At 44.0% G+C, this 26,264-nt stretch overlaps 1 protein-coding gene across 1 annotated transcript; it reads right to left on the minus strand.

Moving 5' to 3' along the window:
• LOC124260156 lies at positions 1–24,689 on the minus strand. Its single transcript, XM_046694406.1, has 5 exons — positions 24,569–24,689; positions 5,888–6,201; positions 2,015–2,157; positions 1,813–1,898; positions 1–835 (listed from the first exon to the last, which is right to left on the minus strand). Exons 2-5 carry the CDS (start codon positions 6,179–6,181, stop codon positions 330–332), a joined length of 1,029 nt encoding a protein of 342 aa, XP_046550362.1. The 5' UTR covers positions 6,182–6,201; positions 24,569–24,689; the 3' UTR covers positions 1–329.
• Between the last annotated feature and the right edge of the window lie 1,575 nt (positions 24,690–26,264).

Raw genomic sequence — 26,264 nt, forward strand, 5'->3', positions numbered from 1 at the left:
CTACCATATTGAAGAACACAAGGTAATTCTAGCAGTACTCCAGACATGCTGTACTAAAGAACACAAGCTAATTCTAGCAGTACTCCAGACTTGCTGTATTTAAGAACACAAGGTAATTCTAGCAGTACTCCAACACAAGGTCATTCTTTTTTAGTATTACGCCCCTCTCAGCAACATTCCTGCAATATCATGAGAGGGGACACTAGAAATGGGCTTTCCACATTGTACCCATGTATGGAATCGAACCTGGGTCTTTGGCATGACAAGCAAACACTTTAACCACTAGGCTACCCCATCGCCCCTGCTGTACTAAAGGACATAAGGTTACTCTACCAGTACTCCAGATCAGAGTCTCCTTCCTCTGTATCAATGGAGTCATCACTGTCCGTGTAATCTTCATCAGACAGGGCTAGATTGGGTCGGCGCAGCTTGAACCTGGCAAAGTGAACAGCCATCTGATGCAGAAGGAGCTCCACCTCAAAGTTCAGCAAAGAGTTTGCTGGAAGTCCCAACAGCTGTACCAAGCTACGCACAACTGTCCTGTTGAGGACCATAGTCACATAGTCACCATACAAGTCCAAGTTCTGCAACTCCTCAGAATCGAAGCTGTTCTGGATGGCTGCTACAGGCAGGATTCGTTGTATACATCGTGTGTTAGCCAGCAGACACTGCTGGAAGATGACCCGTGCTGCAGCCTGGGACAGGGTAGATGTCACACCACCAAACATCAGTGGGATGAGGCGCGCTGTGTAGGGGTACAGGTGGCTGAACTGGGGAAAGTCTTCCTCTAGGTATTCCTGCAGTTCACTTGCTATCTCAGGCCTGGAGAAGTAACCTGGCAAATACACAGACATCCACATTCACATTATGTTGAGTAACTTGACCTTAGGTGGTTTTCTTGAGCTACTTAGTTTACAAGTTCACAGAAGTGGAATAAATCTGCTTTTCTTCCACAAAATAACAACAAATTTCAGAAAGAGAAATGTTCAGTAGTTTACTGATATTGAGATAAAAGAAGGGAAGCAACTCTGCGTAACACGCTATCTTAAAAATTGCCTTCACCTCAGTTTCACTCTCTTGACCTTTGCTTTGAAAATACTTTTACTTCAACCAGCAACAGTGCAATTTTAGAAACAGAAAACATTTACCAAACAAAAAAGACCACATCAGTGATGGGATAGGTGAAATGTCTGATCATGCTGTCATCCCTCACAATATTGCTGGTCTTGTGCAAAGCATAAGTTCTATTTCATGCACCGGTCCCTGTTAAAACTATATCATATCGTGAACAAACAAATTTTGCAAATGAACATAGGAAACTTGCAGCAAAGCATCACAAGAAATGACAATTTACAATTTTTGAGACAAATGCAGTGTTTGGGGAATACATCCACCATGGATCAGCTGATGATATCTCTTTACGCAATTTCAGTCAAATCAAGCATTTTAGGAGACAGAAAGGTCAGTAAAGCTATTCACTGGAGGGTTAAAAAGAAAACGTTAATATTGTGTTCATTAAAAATCAGTGTTATGATCATGGAGGCACTAGTTGATCCAAGTTTTCTTATCATTGACTATTTTAATAAATAGGCCTGTTTGGACTATAGTTATACCTCCCCTACATCCCATCCTTTTTGTCTCTTGAATCTAGGGCATATCTCAAATGGAACACTACCATTAAAAGTAGTCAATACAGCCAAGATGTCAACATGTCCATTTGATCTTAATCAAACACAGATAACATAGCCTTCTTTATCATAATGAAGAATGCTAGCAACCGTGGTGAGGTTACTTACAAAGCACCTGACTGACCTTTGTCCACTACGTGGGCCACCTCCCGAGGTACAGCACCAGTTATGCCCGACCACAAGAAACTGGTGAACAGAGGTGAAACCAGTCTGCAAATAATATAAGAATATTATGAATATCTTTTGTTTCATTCTGATACACCATATAAATACTAATTATATTTTATGTTCTGGCTTCATTGAAATATATGTAGTGTCAGACCTACCTCTTCTTGCGATGTGCTTCCCACACAGTGCCTCGTATTGATGGGTCAGCTCCCTTAGACAGCAATGACAGACTACCTGTCATATCACCGTTGGCAAAGAAGTGGAACAGTGCTGTCTGGCCATGGTTATTCTGGGCATTAATCTGAAAAACAGCACCACATCCAGGTGAGACATAATTAATCTAAAACAACACCACATCCAGGTGTGACATACATTGATCTGAAACAATACCACCTCCAGGTGAGACATATATTGATTTGAAACAACACCACATCCAGGTGAGACATAAATTGATCTGAAACAACAACACATCAAGGTGAGACATATATTGATTTGAAACAACACCACATTCAGGTGAGACATACATTGATTTGAAACAACACCACATCCAGGTGAGACATATATTGATTTCAAACAACACCACATCCAGGTGAGACATAAATTGATCTGAAACAACAACACATCCAGGTGAGACATATATTGATTTCAAACAACACCACATCCAGGTGAGACATATATTGATCTGAAACAACACCACATCCAGGTGAGACATAAATTGATCTGAAACAACAACACATCCAGGTGAGACATATATTGATTTGAAACAACACCACATCCAGGTGAGACATATATTGATCTGAAACAATATCACTTCCAGGTGAGACATAAATTGATTTGAAACAACACCACTTCCAGGTGAGACATATATTGATTTGAAACAACACCACTTCCAGGTGTGACATAAATTGATCTGAAACAACACCACTTCCAGCTGTGACATATATTGATCTGAAGCAACACCACATCCAGGTGTTACAAAAATTGATCTGAAACAACACCACTTTCAGCTGTGACATATATTGATTTGAAACAACACCACTTCCAGCTGTGACATACATTGATTTGAAACAACACCATATCCAGGTGAGACATCTATTGATTTGAAACAACACCACTTCCAGCTGTGACATATATTGATCTGAAACAACACCACATCCAGGTGAGACATAAATTGATCTGAAACAACACCACATCCAGGTGAGACATAAATTGATATAAAATAACACCACTTCCAGCTGTGACATATATTGATCTGAAACAACACCACATCCAGGTCTTACAAAAATTGATCTGAAACAACACCACTTCCAGCTGTGACATACAGTCAAATCCCGATGAGTCGAATGCCGGTGTCTCGAATATTATGCATAACACGAAGTACCTGTCGGTCCCGACCATTCCCTGCTATTTTTGTCATCATTTGATTTCCGGTTACACGAATTCGTCTCATAAATACACACGATGACTCGAAATGGAAATTTGGTCCCTTGAGATTCAAACAATAGTAATCTTGTATACATAAGCCGAAGTCGGTCAATGAGAAGTTAATTGGTGATCCAACTACATGTAACTGATCCAATTAACAAACCAGCTGCTCGCACCTTTCCGCTATTGTCGGGTGAGTTCAAAAGGCAGATTAGTGATTTTACGAAGCGGAAGAATTAGCACCTGTCACAACAACGACTTCGTCTGATGATGAAGACGAGACACACCCTGCCGTCAAAAACCACCACCATCCGTGATCGGAAGCGATAAAGTTCTGTGAAGGACTGGAGGAATTTCGAGTCGGTTCCAGGTACAAACAACGAACATTTTTCCCACTTGGCAAGCGTCCGTGAATTTGTGCATAAATGTAAGGGAAATTCACAGAAACAAACATTAATGTCAGACTTTTTCCAGAAGTGAGTTCATCTTTTTGTATTAATAAGATTCAAGATGGCGGCATGTCCAAGTATATCTATCGATTGCCGATAGATTTTGTTCATGGATTTTAAGAGGTAAATGTATTTTGTATTTTATTGTGCTAGTACTGAAATGTGTTCTCATTTGTAAAATGTTTGTTTCCATTATCCATTATTATCCATTATCTATGTCACCTAATGTATTGTTGTGCTATATTTAGATATGATGTGCTGAATAAAGGAATTGTTCAATATTGAATCATCTTTTTTTTCTACCCTCATAGACATACCTATGTCTCGAATACATCGATAAGCCGAATCTTTTACTTGGTCCCCAGCGATTCGACTCATCGGGATTTGACTGTATATTGATTTGAAACAACACAACTTCCAGCTGTGACATACATTGATCTGAAACAACACCACAACCAGGTGAGACATAAATTGATCTGAAACAACACCACATCCAGGTGAGACATAAATTGATATAAAATAACACCACTTCCAGCTGTGACATATATTGATCTGAAACAACACCATATCCAGGTCTTACAAAAATTGATCTGAAACAACACCACTTCCAGCTGTGACATATATTGATTTGAAACAACACCACTTCCAGCTGTGACACACATTGATCTTAAACAACACCACATCAAGCTGTGACATATATTGATCTGAAACAATACCACTTCCAGCTGTGACATATACTGATCTGAAACAACACCACTTCCAGGTGAGACATAAATTCATCTGAAACACCACTACTTGCAGCTGTGACATATATTTATGTAAAACAACACCACATCAAGCTGTGACATATATTGATCTGAACCAATACCACTTCCAGCTGTGACATATATTGATCTGAAACAACACCACATCAAGCTGTGACATATATTGATCTGAAACAATACCACTTCCAGCTGTGACATATATTGATCTGAAACAACACCACTTCCAGGTGAGACATAAATTGATCTGAAACACCACTACTTGCAGCTGTGACATATATTTATGTAAAACAACACCACATCAAGCTGTGACATATATTGATCTGAACCAATACCACTTCCAGCTGTGACATATATTGATCTGAAACAACACCACATCAAGCTGTGACATATATTGATCTGAACCAATACCACTTCCAGCTGTGACATATATTGATCTGAAACAACACCACATCCAGGTGAGACAAAAATTGATTTGAAACAACACCACTTCCAGCTGTGACATATACTGATTTGAAACAACACCATATCCGGCTGTGACATATATTGATCAGAAACAACACCACTTCCAGGTGAAACATCAAATGATCTGAAACAACACCACTTCAAGCTGTGACATATATTGATCTGAAACAACACCACTTCCAGGTGTTACAAAAATTGATCTGAAACAACACCACATCCAGGTGAGACATATATTGATTTGAAACAACACCACATCCAGGTGAGGCATATATTGATCTGAAACAACACCACTTCCAGATGAGACAAAAAATTATTTGAAACAACACCACATCTAGCTGTGACATATATTGATCTGAAACAACACCACATCCAGGTGAGACATACATTGATTTGAAACAACACCACTTCCAGGTGAGACATATATTGATTTGAAACAACACCACATCCAGGTGAGACATATATTAATCTGAAACAACACCACTTCCAGCTGTGACATATATTGATCTGAAACAACACCACATCCAGATGAGACATATATTGATTTGAAACAACACCACTTCCAGCTGTGACATATATTGATCTGAAACAACACCACATCCAGGTGAGACATACATTGATTTGAAACAACACCACATCCAGGTGAGACATATATTGATCTGAAACAACACCACTTCCAGCTGTGACATATATTGATCTGAAACAACACCACTTGCACCTGTGACATACATTGATCTGAAACAACACCACATCCAGCTGTGACATATATTGATCTGAATATTAAATCAGACCTTCCCTGATCACAAGCAGCAAGCACATGGAACTGGCTGCCTTGTCGGATCAGGCCTTCTCTGGTGATAGCTTAGTGTAACTGAAGACCATGGCTGTGTGGGAATCATGTAAGTTTGCTGAGAAGAAACTGAGACACACTAACCTGCACATCCTCCCTGGACAAGAAGTAGCCGAGGCATTCTCTCCTGTTAGGGGAGTTACTGAGGTTGCAGGTACTGGGAACATCATCCTCCTCTGTTGGGGGCAGGATGTCTTCATCAGCGGACATGTACATCTGGGAAAGGCTTGTATCACACATGGCCAGAAGTGGGGTATTGCCATGGAGATCTACAGCATTTACATTCGATCCGTTGTCACACAGAAGGCGTATGAGTTGAACATCACAGGTCATAATGACTGCACGGTGAAGAGGTGTAAGTTGGTTCTCATCCAGCATGTTCGGGTCACCACCATTCCCTTAAATACACAATGACGATGTACTGAACAACCTGAATATACTCCTCACTGCCTTACTGAGTAAAGTGTAGATGTACTGAACACCCAGAATGTACCCCTGGCTGACTTACAGAGTAAAGTGTAGATGTACTGAACACCCTGAATGTACCCCTGGCTGACTTACTGAGTACAGTGTAGATGTACTGAACACCCAGAATGTACTCCTGGCTGACTTACTGAGTACAGCATAGATGTACTGAACACCCTGAATGTACTCCTGACTGTCTTACTGAGTAAAGTGTAGATGTACTGAACACCCTGAATGTACTCCCGACTGCCTTACTGAGAAAAGTGTAGATGTACTGAACACCCTGAATGTACTCCTGGCTGACTTACTGAGTACAGCGTAGATGTACTGAACACCCTGAATGTACTCCTGACTGTCTTACTGAGTAAAGTGTAGATGTACTGAACACCCAGAATGAACTCCTGACTGTCTTACTGAGTAAAGTGTAGATGTACTGAACACTCTGAATGTACTCCTGACTGTCTTACTGAGTAAAGTGTAGATGTACTGAACACCCTGAATGTCCTCCTGACTGTCTTACTGAGTAACATGTAGATGTACTGAACACCATGAATGTACTCCTGACTGACTTACTGAGTACAGTGTAGATGTACTGAACACCTTGAATGTCCTCCTGGCTGACTTACTGAGTACAGTGTAGATGTACTGAAGACCCTGAATATACTCCTGACTGCCTTACTCAGTACAATGTAGATGTACTGAAGACCCTGGATATACTCCTGACTGTCTTACTGAGTACAGTGTAAATGTACTGAACACCCTGAATGTACTCCTGGCTGACTTACTGAGTACAGCGTAGGTGTACTGAACACCCTGAATGTACTCCTGGCTGACTTACTCAGTACAGCATAGATGTACTGAACACCCTGAATGTACTCCTGGCTGACTTACTGAGTACAGCATAGATGTACTGAACACCCTGAATGTACTCCTGGCTGACTTACTGAGTACAGCGTAGATGTACTGAACACCCTGAATGTACTCCTGGCTGACTTACTGAGTACAGTGTAGATGTACTGAACACCCAGAATGTACTCCTGGCTGACTTACTCAGTACAGCATAGATGTACTGAACACCCAGAATGTACTCCTGGCTGACTTACTCAGTACAGTGTAGATGTACTGAACACCCAGAATGTACTCCCGGCTGACTTACTGAGTAAAGTGTAGATGTACTGAACATCCTGAATGTACTCCTGGCTGACTTACTGAGTACAGCGTAGATGTACTGAACACCCTGAATGTACTCCTGGCTGACTTACTGAGTACAGTGTAGATGTACTGAACACCCTGAATGTACTCCTGGCTGACTTACTGAGTACTGAACATCCTGAATGTACTCCTGGCTGACTTACTGAGTACAGTGTAGATGTACTGAACACCCAGAATGTACTCCTGGCTGACTTACTCAGTACAGCATAGATGTACTGAACACACTGAATGTACTCCTGGCTGACTTACTGAGTAAAGTGTAGATGTACTGAACACCCTGAATGTACTCCTGGCTGACTTACAGAGTACAGTGTAGATGTACTGAACACCCAGAATGTACTCTTGGCTGACTTACTGAGTACAGTGTAGATGTACTGAGCACCCTGAATGTACTCCTGACTGTCTTACTGAGTAAAGTGTAGATGTACTGAACACCCAGAATGAACTCCTGGCTGACTTACTGAGTACAGTGTAGATGTACTGAACACCCTGAATGAACTCCTGGCTGACTTACTGAGTAAAGTGTAGATGTACTGAACACCCTGAATGTACTCCTGGCTGACTTACTGAGTACTGAACATCCTGAATGTACTCCTGGCTGACTTACTGAGTACAGTGTAGATGTACTGAACACCCAGAATGTACTCCTGGCTGACTTACTCAGTACAGCATAGATGTACTGAACACCCTGAATGTACTCCTGGCTGACTTACTGAGTACAGTGTAGATGTACTGAACACCCTGAATGTACTCCTGGCTGACTTACAGAGTACAGTGTAGATGTACTGAACACCCAGAATGTACTCCTGGCTGACTTACTGAGTACAGTGTAGATGTACTGAGCACCCTGAATGTACTCCTGACTGTCTTACTGAGTAAAGTGTAGATGTACTGAACACCCAGAATGAACTCCTGGCTGACTTACTGAGTACAGTGTAGATGTACTGAACACCCTGAATGAACTCCTGGCTGACTTACTGAGTACAGTGTAGATGTACTGAACACCCAGAATGAACTGGCTGACTTACTGAGTACAGTGTAGATGTACTGAACACCCAGAATGTACTCCTGGCTGACTTACTGAGTACAGTGTAGATGTACTGAACACTCAGAATGAACTCCTGGCTGACTTACTGAGTAAAGTGTAGATGTACTGAACACCCTGAATGTACCCCTGGCTGACTTACTGAGTACAGTGTAGATGTACTGAACACCCTGAATGTACCCCTGGCTGACTTACTGAGTACAGCGTAGATGTATTGAACACCCTGAATGAACTCCTGGCTGACTTACTGAGTACAGTGTAGATGTACTGAACATCCTGAATGTACTCCTGGCTGTCTGACTGAGTACAGTGTAGATGTACTGAACACCAAGAATGTACTCCTGGCTGACTTACTCAGTACAGCATAGATGTACTGAACACCCTGAATGTACTCCTGGCTGTCTTACTGAGTAAAGTGTAGATGTACTGAACACCCTGAATGTACCCCTGGCTGACTTACTGAGTACAGTGTAGATGTACTGAACACCCTGAATGTACTCCTGACTGTCTTACTGAGTAAAGTGTAGATGTACTGAACACCCTGAATGTACCCCTGGCTGACTTACTGAGTACAGTGTAGATGTACTGAACACCCTGAATGTACCCCTGGCTGACTTACAGAGTAAAGTGTAGATGTACTGAACACCCTGAATGTACCCCTGGCTGACTTACAGAGTAAAGTGTAGATGTACTGAACACCCTGAATGTACTCCTGGCTGTCTTACTGAGTACAGCATAGATGTACTGAACACCCTGAATGTACTCCTGACTGTCTTACTGAGTAAAGTGTAGATGTACTGAACACCCAGAATGTACTCCTGGCTGACTTACTCAGTACAGCATAGATGTACTGAACACCCTGAATGTACTCCTGGCTGTCTTACTGAGTAAAGTGTAGATGTACTGAACACCCTGAATGTACCCCTGGATGACTTACTGAGTACAGTGTAGATGTACTGAACACCCTGAATGTACTCCTGACTGTCTTACTGAGTAAAGTGTAGATGTACTGAACACCCTGAATGTACCCCTGGCTGACTTACTGAGTACAGTGTAGATGTACTGAACACCCTGAATGTACCCCTGGCTGACTTACAGAGTAAAGTGTAGATGTACTGAACACCCTGAATGTACCCCCTGGCTGACTTACTGAGTACAGTGTAGATGTACTGAACACCCTGAATGTACCCCTGGCTGACTTACTGAGTACAGTGTAGATGTACTGAACACCCTGAATGTACCCCTGGCTGACTTACTGAGTACAGTGTAGATGTACTGAACTGAACACCCTGAATGTACTCCTGGCTGACTTACTGAGTGTAGAGTAACAGTGTAGATGTACTGAACACCCTGAATGTACCCCTGGCTGACTTACTGAGTACAGTGTAGATGTACTGAACACCCTGAATGTACCCCTGGCTGACTTACTGAGTACAGTGTAGATGTACTGAACACCCTGAATGTACCCTGGCTGACTTACTGAGTACAGAGTGTAGATGTACTGAACACCCTGAATGTACCCCTGGCTGACTTACTGAGTACAGTGTAGATGTACTGAACACCCTGAATGTACTGAACACCCCTGGCTGACTTACTGAGTACAGTGTAGATGTACTGAACTGAACACCCTGGACCTGAATGTATGACTGAGTACAGTGTAGATGTGAACTGAAGAATGTAACTCCTGGCTGACTTACTGAGTACAGTGTAGATGTACTGAACACCCTGAATGTACCCCTGGCTGACTTACTGAGTACAGTGTAGATGTACTGAACACCCTGAATGTAACTCCTGGCTGACTTACTGAGTACAGTGTAGATGTACTGAACACCCTGAATGTACCCCTGGCTGACTTACTGAGTACAGTGTAGATGTACTGAACACCCTGAATGTACCCCTGGCTGACTTACTGAGTACAGTGTAGATGTACTGAACACCCTGAATGTACCCTGGCTGACTTACTGAGTACAGTGTAGATGTACTGAACACCCTGAATGTACTCCTGGCTGACTTACTGAGTACAGTGTAGATGTACTGAACACCCTGAATGTACTCCTGGCTGTCTTACTGAGTAAAGTGTAGATGTACTGAACACCCTGAATGTACCCCTGGCTGACTTACTGAGTACAGTGTAGATGTACTGAACACCCTGAATGTACCCCTGGCTGACTTACTGAGTAAAGTGTAGATGTACTGAACACCCTGAATGTACCCTGGCTGACTTACTGAGTACAGTGTAGATGTACTGAACACCCTGAATGTACCCCTGGCTGACTTACTGAGTACAGTGTAGATGTACTGAACACCCTGAATGTACCCCTGGCTGACTTACTGAGTACAGTGTAGATGTATTGAACACCCTGAATGAACTCCTGGCTGACTTACTGAGTACAGTGTAGATGTACTGAACACCCTGAATGTACCCCTGGCTGTCTTACTGAGTACAGTGTAGATGTACTGAACACCCAGAATGTACTCCTGGCTGACTTACTCAGTACAGCATAGATGTACTGAACACCCTGAATGTACTCCTGGCTGTCTTACTGAGTAAAGTGTAGATGTACTGAACACCCTGAATGTACCCCTGGCTGACTTACTGAGTACAGTGTAGATGTACTGAACACCCTGAATGTACTCCTGACTGTCTTACTGAGTAAAGTGTAGATGTACTGAACACCCTGAATGTACCCCTGGCTGACTTACTGAGTACAGTGTAGATGTACTGAACACCCTGAATGTACCCCTGGCTGACTTACAGAGTAAAGTGTAGATGTACTGAACACCCTGAATGTACCCCTGGCTGACTTACTGAGTACAGTGTAGATGTACTGAACACCCTGAATGTACCCCTGGCTGACTTACTGAGTACAGTGTAGATGTACTGAACACCCTGAATGTACCCCTGGCTGACTTACTGAGTACAGTGTAGATGTATTGAACACCCTGAATGAACTCCTGGCTGACTTACTGAGTACAGTGTAGATGTACTGAACACCCTGAATGTACTCCTGGCTGTCTTACTGAGTACAGTGTAGATGTACTGAACACCAAGAATGTACTCCTGGCTGACTTACTGAGTACAGCATAGATGTACTGAACACCCTGAATGTACCCCCTGGCTGACTTACTGAGTACAGTGTAGATGTACTGAACACCCTGAATGTACCCCTGGCTGACTTACAGAGTAAAGTGTAGATGTACTGAACACCCTGAATGTACCCCTGGCTGACTTACTGAGTACAGTGTAGATGTACTGAACACCCTGAATGTACCCCTGGCTGACTTACTGAGTACAGTGTAGATGTACTGAACACCCTGAATGTACCCCTGGCTGACTTACTGAGTACAGTGTAGATGTATTGAACACCCTGAATGAACTCCTGGCTGACTTACTGAGTACAGTGTAGATGTACTGAACACCCTGAATGTACTCCTGGCTGTCTTACTGAGTACAGTGTAGATGTACTGAACACCAAGAATGTACTCCTGGCTGACTTACTCAGTACAGCATAGATGTACTGAACACCCTGAATGTACCCCTGGCTGACTTACTGAGTACAGTGTAGATGTACTGAACACCCTGAATGTACCCCTGGCTGACTTTACAGAGTACAGTGTAGATGTACTGAACACCCTGAATGTACCCTGGCTGACTTACTGAGTAAAGTGTAGATGTACTGAACACCCTGAATGTACCCCTGGCTGACTTACTGAGTACAGTGTAGATGTACTGAACACCCTGAATGTACCCCTGGCTGACTTACTGAGTAAAGTGTAGATGTACTGAACACCCTGAATGTACCCCTGGCTGACTTACTGAGTACAGTGTAGATGTACTGAACACCCTGAATGTACTCCTGACTGTCTTACTGAGTAAAGTGTAGATGTACTGAACACCCAGAATGTACTCCTGGCTGACTTACTCAGTACAGCATAGATGTACTGAACACCCTGAATGTACTCCTGGCTGTCTTACTATCTGAGTAAAGTGTAGATGTACTGAACACCCTGAATGTACCCCTGGCTGACTTACTGAGTACAGTGTAGATGTACTGAACACCCTGAATGTACTCCTGACTGTCTTACTGAGTAAAGTGTAGATGTACTGAACACCCTGAATGTACCCCTGGCTGACTTACTGAGTACAGTGTAGATGTACTGAACACCCTGAATGTACCCCTGGCTGACTTACAGAGTAAAGTGTAGATGTACTGAACACCCTGAATGTACCCCCTGGCTGTGAGAGTGTAGACTGAACACCCTGAATGTACCCCTGGCTGACTTACTGAGTACAGTGTAGATGTACTGAACACCCTGAATGTACCCCTGGCTGACTTACTGAGTACAGTGTAGATGTACTGAACACCCTGAATGTACCCCTGGCTGACTTACTGAGTACAGTGTAGATGTACTGAACACCCTGAATGTACCCCTGGCTGACTTACTGAGTACAGTGTAGATGTACTGAACACCAAGAATGTACTCCTGGCTGACTTACTCAGTACAGTGTAGATGTACTGAACACCCTGAATGTACCCCTGGCTGACTTACTGAGTACAGTGTAGATGTACTGAACACCCTGAATGTACCCCTGGCTGACTTACAGAGTAAAGTGTAGATGTACTGAACACCCTGAATGTACCCCTGGCTGACTTACTGAGTACAGTGTAGATGTACTGAACACCCTGAATGTACCCCTGGCTGACTTACTGAGTACAGTGTAGATGTACTGAACACCCTGAATGTACCCCTGGCTGACTTACTGAGTACAGTGTAGATGTATTGAACACCCTGAATGAACTCCTGGCTGACTTACTGAGTACAGTGTAGATGTACTGAACACCCTGAATGTACTCCTGGCTGTCTTACTGAGTACAGTGTAGATGTACTGAACACCAAGAATGTACTCCTGGCTGACTTACTCAGTACAGCATAGATGTACTGAACACCCTGAATGTACCCCTGGCTGACTTACTGAGTACAGTGTAGATGTACTGAACACCCTGAATGTACCCCTGGCTGACTTACAGAGTAAAGTGTAGATGTACTGAACACCCTGAATGTACCCCTGGCTGACTTACTGAGTACAGTGTAGATGTACTGAACACCCTGAATGTACCCCTGGCTGACTTACTGAGTACAGTGTAGATGTACTGAACACCCTGAATGTACCCCTGGCTGACTTACTGAGTACAGCGTAGATGTATTGAACACCCTGAATGAACTCCTGGCTGACTTACTGAGTACAGTGTAGATGTACTGAACACCCTGAATGTACTCCTGGCTGTCTTACTGAGTACAGTGTAGATGTACTGAACACCCTGAATGTACTCCTGGCTGACTTACTGAGTACAGCATAGATGTACTGAACACCCTGAATGTACCCCTGGCTGACTTACTGAGTACAGTGTAGATGTACTGAACACCCTGAATGTACCCCTGGCTGACTTACAGAGTAAAGTGTAGATGTACTGAACACCCTGAATGTACCCCTGGCTGACTTACTGAGTACAGTGTAGATGTACTGAACAACCTGAATGTACTCCTGGCTGACTTACTGAGTACAGTGTAGATGTACTGAACACCCTGAATGTACTCCTGACTGTCTTACTGAGTAAAGTGTAGATGTACTGAACACCCTGAATGTACCCCTGGCTGACTTACTGAGTACAGTGTAGATGTACTGAACACCCTGAATGTACCCTGGCTGACTTACAGAGTAAAAGTGTAGATGTACTGAACACCCTGAATGTACCCCTGGCTGACTTACTGAGTACAGTGTAGATGTACTGAACACCCTGAATGTACCCCTGGCTGACTTACTGAGTACAGTGTAGATGTACTGAACACCCTGAATGTACCCCTGGCTGACTTACTGAGTACAGCGTAGATGTATTGAACACCCTGAATGAACTCCTGGCTGACTTACTGAGTACAGTGTAGATGTACTGAACACCCTGAATGTACTCCTGGCTGTCTTACTGAGTACAGTGTAGATGTACTGAACACCAAGAATGTACTCCTGGCTGACTTACTCAGTACAGCATAGATGTATTGAACACCCTGAATGTACTCCTGGCTGTCTTACTGAGTAAAGTGTAGATGTACTGAACACCCTGAATGTACCCCTGGCTGACTTACTGAGTACAGTGTAGATGTACTGAACACCCAGAATGTACTCCTGGCTGACTTACTCAGTACAGCATAGATGTACTGAACACCCTGAATGTACTCCTGACTGTCTTACTGAGTAAAGTGTAGATGTACTGAACACCCTGAATGTACCCTGGCTGACTTACTCAGTACAGCATAGATGTACTGAACACCCTGAATGTACCCCCCTGGCTGTCTTACTGAGTACAGTGTAGATGTACTGAACACCCTGAATGTACCCCTGGCTGACTTACTGAGTACAGTGTAGATGTACTGAACACCCTGAATGTACCCCTGGCTGACTTACTGAGTACAGTGTAGATGTACTGAACACCCTGAATGTACCCCTGGCTGACTTACTGAGTACAGTGTAGATGTACTGAACACCCTGAATGTACCCCTGGCTGACTTACTGAGTACAGTGTAGATGTACTGAACACCCTGAATGTACCCTGGCTGAATGTACTCCTGGCTGACTTACTGAGTACAGCATAGATGTACTGAACACCCTGAATGTACTCCTGACTGTCTTACTGAGTACAGTGTAGATGTACTGAACACCCTGAATGTACCCCTGGCTGACTTACTGAGTACAGTGTAGATGTACTGAACACCCTGAATGTACCCCTGGCTGACTTACAGAGTAAAGTGTAGATGTACTGAACACCCTGAATGTACCCCTGGCTGACTTACTGAGTACAGTGTAGATGTACTGAACACCCTGAATGTACCCCTGGCTGACTTACAGAGTAAAGTGTAGATGTACTGAACACCCTGAATGTACCCCTGGCTGACTTACTGAGTACAGCGTAGATGTATTGAACACCCTGAATGAACTCCTGGCTGACTTACTGAGTACAGTGTAGATGTACTGAACACCCTGAATGTACTCCTGGCTGTCTTACTGAGTACAGTGTAGATGTACTGAACACCAAGAATGTACTCCTGGCTGACTTACTCAGTACAGCATATAGATGTACTGAACACCCTGAATGTACCCTGGCTGACTTTACTGAGTACAGTGTAGATGTACTGAACACCCTGAATGTACCCCTGGCTGACTTACAGAGTAAAGTGTAGATGTACTGAACACCCTGAATGTACCCCTCTATTGACTTACTGAGTACAGTGTAGATGTACTGAACAACCTGAATGTACTCCTGGCTGACTTACTGAGTACAGTGTAGATGTACTGAACACCTGAATGTACTCCTGACTGTCTTACTGAGTAAAGTGTAGATGTACTGAACACCCTGAATGTACCCCCTGGCTGACTTACTGAGTAAAGTGTAGATGTACTGAACACCCTGAATGTACCCCTGGCTGACTTACTGAGTACAGTGTAGATGTACTGAACACCCTGAATGTACACCTGGCTGACTTACTGAGTACAGTGTAGATGTACTGAACACCCTGAATGTACCCCTGGCTGACTTACTGAGTACAGCGTAGATGTATTGAACACCCTGAATGAACTCCTGGCTGACTTACTGAGTACAGTGTAGATGTACTGAACACCCTGAATGTACTCCTGGCTGTCTTACTGAGTACAGTGTAGATGTACTGAACACCAAGAATGTACTCCTGGCTGACTTACTCAGTACAGCATAGATGTATTGAACACCCTGAATGTACTCCTGGCTGTCTTACTGAGTAAAGTGTAGATGTACTGAACACCCTGAATGTACCCCTGGCTGACTTACTGAGTACAGTGTAGATGTACTGAACACCCAGAATGTACTCCTGGCTGACTTACTCAGTACAGCATAGATGTACTGAACACCCTGAATGTACTCCTGACTGTCTTACTGAGTAAAGTGTAGATGTACTGAACACCCAGAATGTACTCCTGGCTTACTTACTCAGTACAGCATAGATGTACTGAACACCCTGAATGTACTCCTGGCTGTCTTACTGAGTAAAGTGTAGATGTACTGAACACCCTGAATGTACCCCTGGCTGACTTACTGAGTACAGTGTAGATGTACTGAACACCCTGAATGTACTCCTGACTGTCTTACTGAGTAAAGTGTAGATGTACTGAACACCCTGAATGTAGCCCTGGCTGACTTACTGAGTACAGTGTAGATGTACTGAACACCCTGAATGTACCCCTGGCTGACTTACAGAGTAAAGTGTAGATGTACTGAACACCCTGAATGTACCCCTGGCTGACTTACTGAGTACAGTGTAGATGTAGTGAACAACCTGAATGTACTCCTGGCTGACTTACTGAGTACAGCATAGATGTACTGAACACCCTGAATGTACTCCTGACTGTCTTACTGAGTAAAGTGTAGATGTACTGAACACCCTGAATGTACCCCTGGCTGACTTACTGAGTACAGTGTAGATGTACTGAACACCCTGAATGTACCCCTGGCTGACTTACAGAGTAAAGTGTAGATGTACTGAACACCCTGAATGTACCCCTGGCTGACTTACTGAGTACAGTGTAGATGTACTGAACAACCTGAATGTACCCCTGGCTGACTTACTGAGTACAGTGTAGATGTACTGAACACCCTGAATGTACCCCTGGCTGTCTTACTGAGTACAGTGTAGATGTACTGAACACCCTGAATGTACTCCTGGCTGACTTACTCAGTACAGTGTAGATGTACTGAACACCCTGAATGTACCCCTGGCTGACTTACAGAGTAAAGTGTAGATGTACTGAACACCAAGAATGTACTCCTGGCTGACTTACTCAGTACAGCATAGATGTATTGAACACCCTGAATGTACTCCTGGCTGTCTTACTGAGTAAAGTGTAGATGTACTGAACACCCTGAATGTACCCCTGGCTGACTTACTGAGTACAGTGTAGATGTACTGAACACCCAGAATGTACTCCTGGCTGACTTACTCAGTACAGCATAGATGTACTGAACACCCTGAATGTACTCCTGACTGTCTTACTGAGTAAAGTGTAGATGTACTGAACACCCAGAATGTACTCCTGGCTTACTTACTCAGTACAGCATAGATGTACTGAACACCCTGAATGTACTCCTGGCTGTCTTACTGAGTAAAGTGTAGATGTACTGAACACCCTGAATGTACCCCTGGCTGACTTACTGAGTACAGTGTAGATGTACTGAACACCCTGAATGTACTCCTGGCTGACTTACTGAGTACAGTGTAGATGTACTGAACACCCTGAATGTACTCCTGGCTGTCTTACTGAGTACAGTGTAGATGTACTGAACACCAAGAATGTACTCCTGGCTGACTTACTCAGTACAGCATAGATGTACTGAACACCCTGAATGTACCCCTGGCTGACTTACTGAGTACAGTGTAGATGTACTGAACACCCTGAATGTACCCCTGGCTGACTTACAGAGTAAAGTGTAGATGTACTGAACACCCTGAATGTACCCCTGGCTGACTTACTGAGTACAGTGTAGATGTACTGAACAACCTGAATGTACTCCTGGCTGACTTACTGAGTACAGTGTAGATGTACTGAACACCCTGAATGTACTCCTGACTGTCTTACTGAGTAAAGTGTAGATGTACTGAACACCCTGAATGTACCCCTGGCTGACTTACTGAGTACAGTGTAGATGTACTGAACACCCTGAATGTACCCCTGGCTGACTTACAGAGTAAAGTGTAGATGTACTGAACACCCTGAATGTACCCCTGGCTGACTTACTGAGTACAGTGTAGATGTACTGAACACCCTGAATGTACCCCTGGCTGACTTACTGAGTACAGTGTAGATGTACTGAACACCCTGAATGTACCCCTGGCTGACTTACTGAGTACAGCATAGATGTATTGAACACCCTGAATGAACTCCATTGACTTACTGAGTACAGTGTAGATGTACTGAACACCCTGAATGTACTCCTGGCTGTCTTACTGAGTACAGTGTAGATGTACTGAACACCAAGAATGTACTCCTGGCTGACTTACTGAGTACAGTGTAGATGTACTGAACACCCTGAATGTACCCTGGCTGACTTACTGAGTACAGTGTAGATGTACTGAACACCCTGAATGTACTCCTGACTGTCTTACTGAGTAAAGTGTAGATGTACTGAACACCCAGAATGTACTCCTGGCTGACTTACTCAGTACAGCATAGATGTACTGAACACCCTGAATGTACTCCTGGCTGTCTTACTGAGTAAAGTGTAGATGTACTGAACACCCTGAATGTACCCCTGGCTGACTTACTGAGTACAGTGTAGATGTACTGAACACCCTGAATGTACCCTGACTGTCTTACTGAGTAAATTGTAGATGTACTGAACACCCTGAATGTAGCCCTGGCTGACTTACTGAGTACAGTGTAGATGTACTGAACACCCTGAATGTACCCTGGCTGACTTACAGAGTAGAAGTGTAGATGTACTGAACACCCTGAATGTACCCTGGCTGACTTACTGAGTACAGTGTAGATGTAGTGAACAACCTGAATGTACTCCTGGCTGACTTACTGAGTACAGCATAGATGTACTGAACACCCTGAATGTACTCCTGACTGTCTTACTGAGTAAAGTGTAGATGTACTGAACACCCTGAATGTACCCCTGGCTGACTTACTGAGTACAGTGTAGATGTACTGAACAACCTGAATGTACCTCCTGGCTGACTTACTCAGTACAGCATAGATGTACTGAACACCCTGAATGTACTCCTGACTCTCTAACTGAGTAAAGTGTAGATGTACTGAACACCAAGAATGTACTCCTGGCTGACTTACTCAGTACAGCATAGATGTACTGCACACCCTGAATGTACTCCTGGCTGACTTACTGAGTACAGTGTAGATGTACTGAACACCCTGAATGTACTCCTGACTGTCTTACTGAGTAAAGTGTAGATGTACTGAACACCCTGAATGTACTCCTGACTGTCTTACTGAGTAAAGTGTAGATGTACTGAACACCCTGAATGTACTCCCACTGCCTTACTGAGTAAAAGTGTAGATGTACTGAACACCCTGAATGAACTCCTGACTGTCTTACTGAGTAAAGTGTAGATGTACTGAACACTCTGAATGTACTCCTGACTGTCTTACTGAGTAAAGTGTAGATGTACTGAACACCCTGAATGTCCTCCTGACTGTCTTACTGAGTAACATGTAGATGTACTGAACACCATGAATGTACTCCTGACTGATTTACTGAGTACAGTGTAGATGTACTGAACACCTTGAATGTCCTCCTGGCTGACTTACTGAGTACAGTGTAGATGTACTGAAGACCCTGAATATACTCCTGACTGCCTTACTCAGTACTGTGTAGATGTACTGAAGACCCTGAATATACTCCTGACTGTCTTACTGAGTACAGTGTAGATGTACTGAACACCCTGAATGTACTTCCCTGGCTGACTTACTGAGTACAGTGTAGATGTACTGAACACCCTGAATGTACTCCTGGCTGACTTACTCAGTACAGCATAGATGTACTGAACACCCTGAATGTACTCCTGGCTGACTTACTGAGTACAGCATAGATGTACTGAACACCCTGAATGTACTCCTGGCTGACTTACTGAGTAATGTAGATGTACTGAACACCCTGAATGTACTCCTGGCTGACTTACTGAGTACAGTGTAGATGTACTGAACACCCAGAATGTACTCCTGGCTGACTTACTCAGTACAGCATAGATGTACTGAACACCCTGAATGTACTCCTGGCTGACTTACTGAGTACAGTGTAGATGTACTGAACACCCTGAATGTACCCCTGGCTGACTTACAGAGTACAGTGTAGATGTACTGAACACCCAGAATGTACTCCTGGCTGACTTACTGAGTACAGTGTAGATGTACTGAACACCCTGAATGTACTCCTGACTGTCTTACTGAGTAAAGTGTAGATGTACTGAACACCCAGAATGAACTCCTGGCTGACTTACTGAGTACAGTGTAGATGTACTGAACACCCTTGAATGAACCCTGGCTGACTTACTGAGTACAGTGTAGATGTACTGAACAACCTGAATGTACTCCTGGCTGACTTACTGAGTACAGTGTAGATTGACTGAACACCCAGAATGTACTCCTGGCTGACTTACTGAGTACAGTGTAGATGTACTGAACACCCTGAATGTACTCCTGGCTGACTTACTGAGTACAGTGTAGATGTACTGAACACCCTGAATGTACATCTGGCTGTCTTACTGAGTACAGCATAGATGTACTGAACACCCTGAATGTACTCCTGACTGTCTTACTGAGTACAGTGTAGATGTACTGAACACCCTGAATGTACCCCTGACTGTCTTACTGAGTACAGTGTAGATGTACTGAACACCCTGAATGTACCCCTGGCTGACTTACTGAGTACAGTGTAGATGTACTGAACACCCTGAATGTACCCCTGGCTGACTTACTGAGTACAGTGTAGATGTACTGAACACCCTGAATGTACCCCTGGCTGACTTACAGAGTAAAGTGTAGATGTACTGAACACCCTGAATGTACCCCTGGCTGACTTACTGAGTACAGTGTAGATGTACTGAACAACCTGAATGTACTCCTGGCTGACTTACTGAGTACAGTGTAGATGTACTGAACACCCTGAATGTACTCCTGACTGTCTTACTGAGTAAAGTGTAGATGTACTGAACACCCTGAATGTACCCCTGGCTGACTTACTGAGTACAGTGTAGATGTACTGAACACCCTGAATGTACCCCTGGCTGACTTACAGAGTAAAGTGTAGATGTACTGAACACCCTGAATGTACCCCTGGCTGACTTACTGAGTACAGTGTAGATGTACTGAACACCCTGAATGTACCCTGGCTGACTTACTGAGTACAGTGTAGATGTACTGAACACCCTGAATGTACCCCTGGCTGACTTACTGAGTACAGCGTAGATGTATTGAACACCCTGAATGAACTCCTGGCTGACTTACTGAGTACAGTGTAGATGTACTGAACACCCTGAATGTACTCCTGGCTGTCTTACTGAGTACAGTGTAGATGTACTGAACACCAAGAATGTACTCCTGGCTGTCTTACTGAGTAAAGTGTAGATGTACTGAACACCCTGAATGTACCCCTGGCTGACTTACTACTGATGTACAGTGTAGATGTACTGAACAGCATAGATGTAATGTACTCCTGACTGTCTTACTGAGTAAAGTGTAGATGTACTGAACACCCAGAATGTACTCCTGGCTTTACTTACTCAGTACAGCATAGATGTACTGAACACCCTGAATGTACTCCTGGCTGTCTTACTGAGTAAAGTGTAGATGTACTGAACACCCTGAATGTACCCCTGGCTGACTTACTGAGTACAGTGTAGATGTACTGAACACCCTGAATGTACCCTGGCTGACTGTCTTACTGAGTAAATTGTAGATGTACTGAACACCCTGAATGTAGCCCCTGGCTGACTTACTGAGTACAGTGTAGATGTACTGAACACCCTGAATGTACCCCTGGCTGACTTTACTGAGTACAGTGTAGATGTACTGAACACCCTGAATGTACCCCTGGCTGACTTACTGAGTACTGAGTGAACACCCTGTGTACTGATGTAGTGAACAACCTGAATGTACCCCTGGCTGACTTACTGAGTACAGCATAGATGTACTGAACACCCTGAATGTACTCCTGACTGTCTTACTGAGTAAAGTGTAGATGTACTGAACACCCTGAATGTACCCCTGGCTGACTTACTGAGTACAGTGTAGATGTACTGAACAACCTGAATGTACTCCTGGCTGACTTACTCAGTACAGCATAGATGTACTGAACACCCTGAATGTACTCCTGACTGTCTTACTGAGTAAAGTGTAGATGTACTGAACACCAAGAATGTACTCCTGGCTGACTTACTCAGTACAGCATAGATGTACTGAACACCCTGAATGTACTCCTGGCTGACTTACTGAGTACAGTGTAGATGTACTGAACACCCTGAATGTACTCCTGACTGTCTTACTGAGTAAAGTGTAGATGTACTGAACACCCTGAATGTACTCCTGACTGTCTTACTGAGTAAAGTGTAGATGTACTGAACACCCTGAATGTACTCCCGACTGCCTTACTGAGAAAAGTGTAGATGTACTGAACACCCATAATGAACTCCTGACTGTCTTACTGAGTAAAGTGTAGATGTACTGAACACTCTGAATGTACTCCTGACTGTCTTACTGAGTAAAGTGTAGATGTACTGAACACCCTGAATGTCCTCCTGACTGTCTTACTGAGTAACATGTAGATGTACTGAACACCATGAATGTACTCCTGACTGATTTACTGAGTACAGTGTAGATGTACTGAACACCTTGAATGTCCTCCTGGCTGACTTACTGAGTACAGTGTAGATGTACTGAAGACCCTGAATATACTCCTGACTGCCTTACTCAGTACTGTGTAGATGTACTGAAGACCCTGAATATACTCCTGACTGTCTTACTGAGTACAGTGTAGATGTACTGAACACCCTGAATGTACTTCTGGCTGACTTACTGAGTACAGCGTAGGTGTACTGAACACCCTGAATGTACTCCTGGCTGACTTACTCAGTACAGCATAGATGTACTGAACACCCTGAATGTACTCCTGGCTGACTTACTGAGTACAGCATAGATGTACTGAACACCCTGAATGTACTCCTGGCTGACTTACTGAGTACAGCGTAGATGTACTGAACACCCTGAATGTACTCCTGGCTGACTTACTGAGTACAGCGTAGATGTACTGAACACCCAGAATGTACTCCTGGCTGACTTACTCAGTACAGCATAGATGTACTGAACACCCTGAATGTACTCCTGGCTGACTTACTGAGTACAGTGTAGATGTACTGAACACCCTGAATGTACTCCTGGCTGACTTACAGAGTACAGTGTAGATGTACTGAACACCCAGAATGTACTCCTGGCTGACTTACTGAGTACAGTGTAGATGTACTGAGCACCCTGAATGTACTCCTGACTGTCTTACTGAGTAAAGTGTAGATGTACTGAACACCCAGAATGAACTCCTGGCTGACTTACTGAGTACAGTGTAAATGTACTGAACACCCTGAATGAACCCCTGGCTGACTTACTGAGTACAGTGTCGATGTACTGAACAACCTGAATGTACTCCTGGCTGACTTACTGAGTACAGTGTAGATTGACTGAACACCCAGAATGAACTCCTGGCTGACTTACTGAGTACAGTGTAGATGTACTGAACACCCTGAATGTACTCCTGGCTGACTTACTGAGTACAGCGTAGATGTACTGAACACCCTGAATGTACATCTGGCTGTCTTACTGAGTACAGCATAGATGTACTGAACACCCTGAATGTACTCCTGACTGTCTTACTGAGTACAGTGTAGATGTACTGAACACCCTGAATGTACCCCTGACTGTCTTACTGAGTACAGTGTAGATGTACTGAACACCCTGAATGTACCCCTGGCTGACTTACTGAGTACAGTGTAGATGTACTGAACACCCTGAATGTACCCCTGGCTGACTTACTGAGTAAAGTGTAGATGTACTGAACACCCTGAATGTACTCCTGGCTGACTTACTGAGTAAAGTGTAGATGTACTGAACACCCTGAATGTACTCCTGGCAGACTTACTGAGTACAGCATAGATGTACTGAACACCCTGAATGTACTCCTGGCTGACTTACTGAGTACAGCATAGATGTACTGAACACCCTGAATGTACTCCTGGCTGACTTACTGAGTACAGCGTAGATGTACTGAACACCCTGAATGTACTCCTGGCTGACTTACTGAGTACAGCATAGATGTACTGAACACCCAGAATGTACTCCTGGCTGACTTACTGAGTACAGTGTAGATGTACTGAACACCCTGAATGTACATCTGGCTGTCTTACTGAGTACAGCATAGATGTACTGAACACTCTGAATGTACTCCTGACTGTCTTACTGAGTATGATAAAGATGAGGTCCTGCAGGTGGTCAAGGATGTCGTCCACCTTGGTCAGGTAGTGCTTCTCCAGGCCCACTACAACATCCACAGCAGGTAAACCAGATCATCATCATCCTCCTGCAAAAGTGGATGTAACTCTGCAGAGTTGAAAACACTCCATGTAACGGTTACTAATTTGATAAAAAGCCGATTTCACTCCATCTGCATGTTGTGCCACACGGCTTTGTAATGTAACCAAGGATCTAAAACACATCATCTAACGGTTTTAAGGATTATTACTGAGTGCATGGTATAGGACTACAAAGGTTGTACATGGTATAGGACTACAACGTTGTACATGGTATAGGACTACAATGTTGTACATGGTATAGGACTACCAATGTTGTACATGGTATAGGGCCACAACAAGGTTGTGTGCATGGTATAGAGCCACAGGTTGTGCACGGTATAGAGCCACAAGGTTGTGCACGGTATAGGGCCTAGCATAGTATACAGCCACAGCATCTAGCACACGGCATAGAGCCACAGGTTGCGCACGGTAGGAGCCACATACGGTATAGAGCCACACAGGCAAGGTTGTACATGGTATAGAGCCACAGGGCTGTACATGGTATAGAGCCACAAGGTTGTACACACGGTATAGAGCCACAGGGTTGTACATGGTATAGCTACAAGGTTGTACATGGTATAGAGCCACAGGGCTGTACATGGCATAGAGCCACAGGGTCACATGGTATAGGACCGCAGGGTTGCACATGGCATAGAGCCAAGGTTGTGCATAGAGCCACAGGTGGTATAGAGCCACAGGGCTGGTTGTACAGGCTGTACATGGCATAGAGGCTGCATGGTTGCAGGGCTATATGGCATATGGTGGCTGCATAGGAGCCACAGGGTTGTACATGGTATAGAGCCACAGGCTGTGCATAGCATAGAGCCACAAGGTTGTACATGGCATAGAGCCACAGGGTTGTACACATGGTATAGAGCCAGGGTTGTACATGGCATAGAGCCAGTTGTGCATGGTGTAAGGCCACAGGCTCTGTGCATGGTAGGGCCACAAAGTTGTGCATGGTGTAAGGCCACAGGGCTGTACATGGTATAGAGCTACAGGGCATGCATGGTGTGGGCCACAGGGTTGTGCATGGTATAGGAGCCACAGGGCTGTACATGGTATAGAGCCACAGGGTTGTACATGGCATAGAGCCACAGGGTTGTACATGGTATAGAGCCACAGTGAGCTGTGCATGGTATAGAGTTGTGCACGGTGTAAGGCTACAGGTTTGTGCATGGTATAGGGCTACAAAGTTGTGCACGGTGTAAGGCTACAGGGTTGTACATGGTATAGAGCTACAAAGTCATGCATGGTGTAAGGCTACAGTGTTGTGCATGGTGTAAGGCTACACAGTGTTGTGCATGGTGTAATGCTACAGGAGGTACATGGTATAGAGCCACAGGGCTGTGCATTGTATAGAGCCACAGGGCTGTACATGGTATAGAGCCACAGGGTTGTGCATGGCATAGAGCCACAAGGTTGTACACGGTATAGGACACAAGGTTGTACATGGTATAGGATTACAAGGTTGTGCATGGTATAGGGCCTACAAGTTGTACATGGTAGAAGATAGACAAGGCTGTACATGGTATAGGGCTACACAGGTTGTACATGGTATAGAGCTACAGGGTTGTGCATAGT

The sequence above is a fragment of the Haliotis rubra genome, unplaced genomic scaffold, assembly GCF_003918875.1.
Source record: "Haliotis rubra isolate DU_JTF1 unplaced genomic scaffold, ASM391887v1 Scf751, whole genome shotgun sequence".
In the NCBI taxonomy this organism is placed as follows: Eukaryota; Metazoa; Mollusca; class Gastropoda; order Lepetellida; family Haliotidae; genus Haliotis; species Haliotis rubra.

Bases quoted from the DNA above. Each gene is read 5' to 3' on its own strand.
- LOC124260156 (XM_046694406.1), bottom strand. From the start codon at position 6,181: ATGCTGGATGAGAACCAACTTACACCTCTTCACCGTGCAGTCATTATG. The intron at 2,158-5,887 runs GTTAGTGTGTCT...GCTGTTTTTCAG, and splicing joins TGTCCAGGGAGGATGTGCAG to ATTAATGCCCAGAATAACCA. The intron at 836-1,812 runs GTCAGTCAGGTG...TGTATTTGCCAG, and splicing joins GGCCCACGTAGTGGACAAAG to GTTACTTCTCCAGGCCTGAG.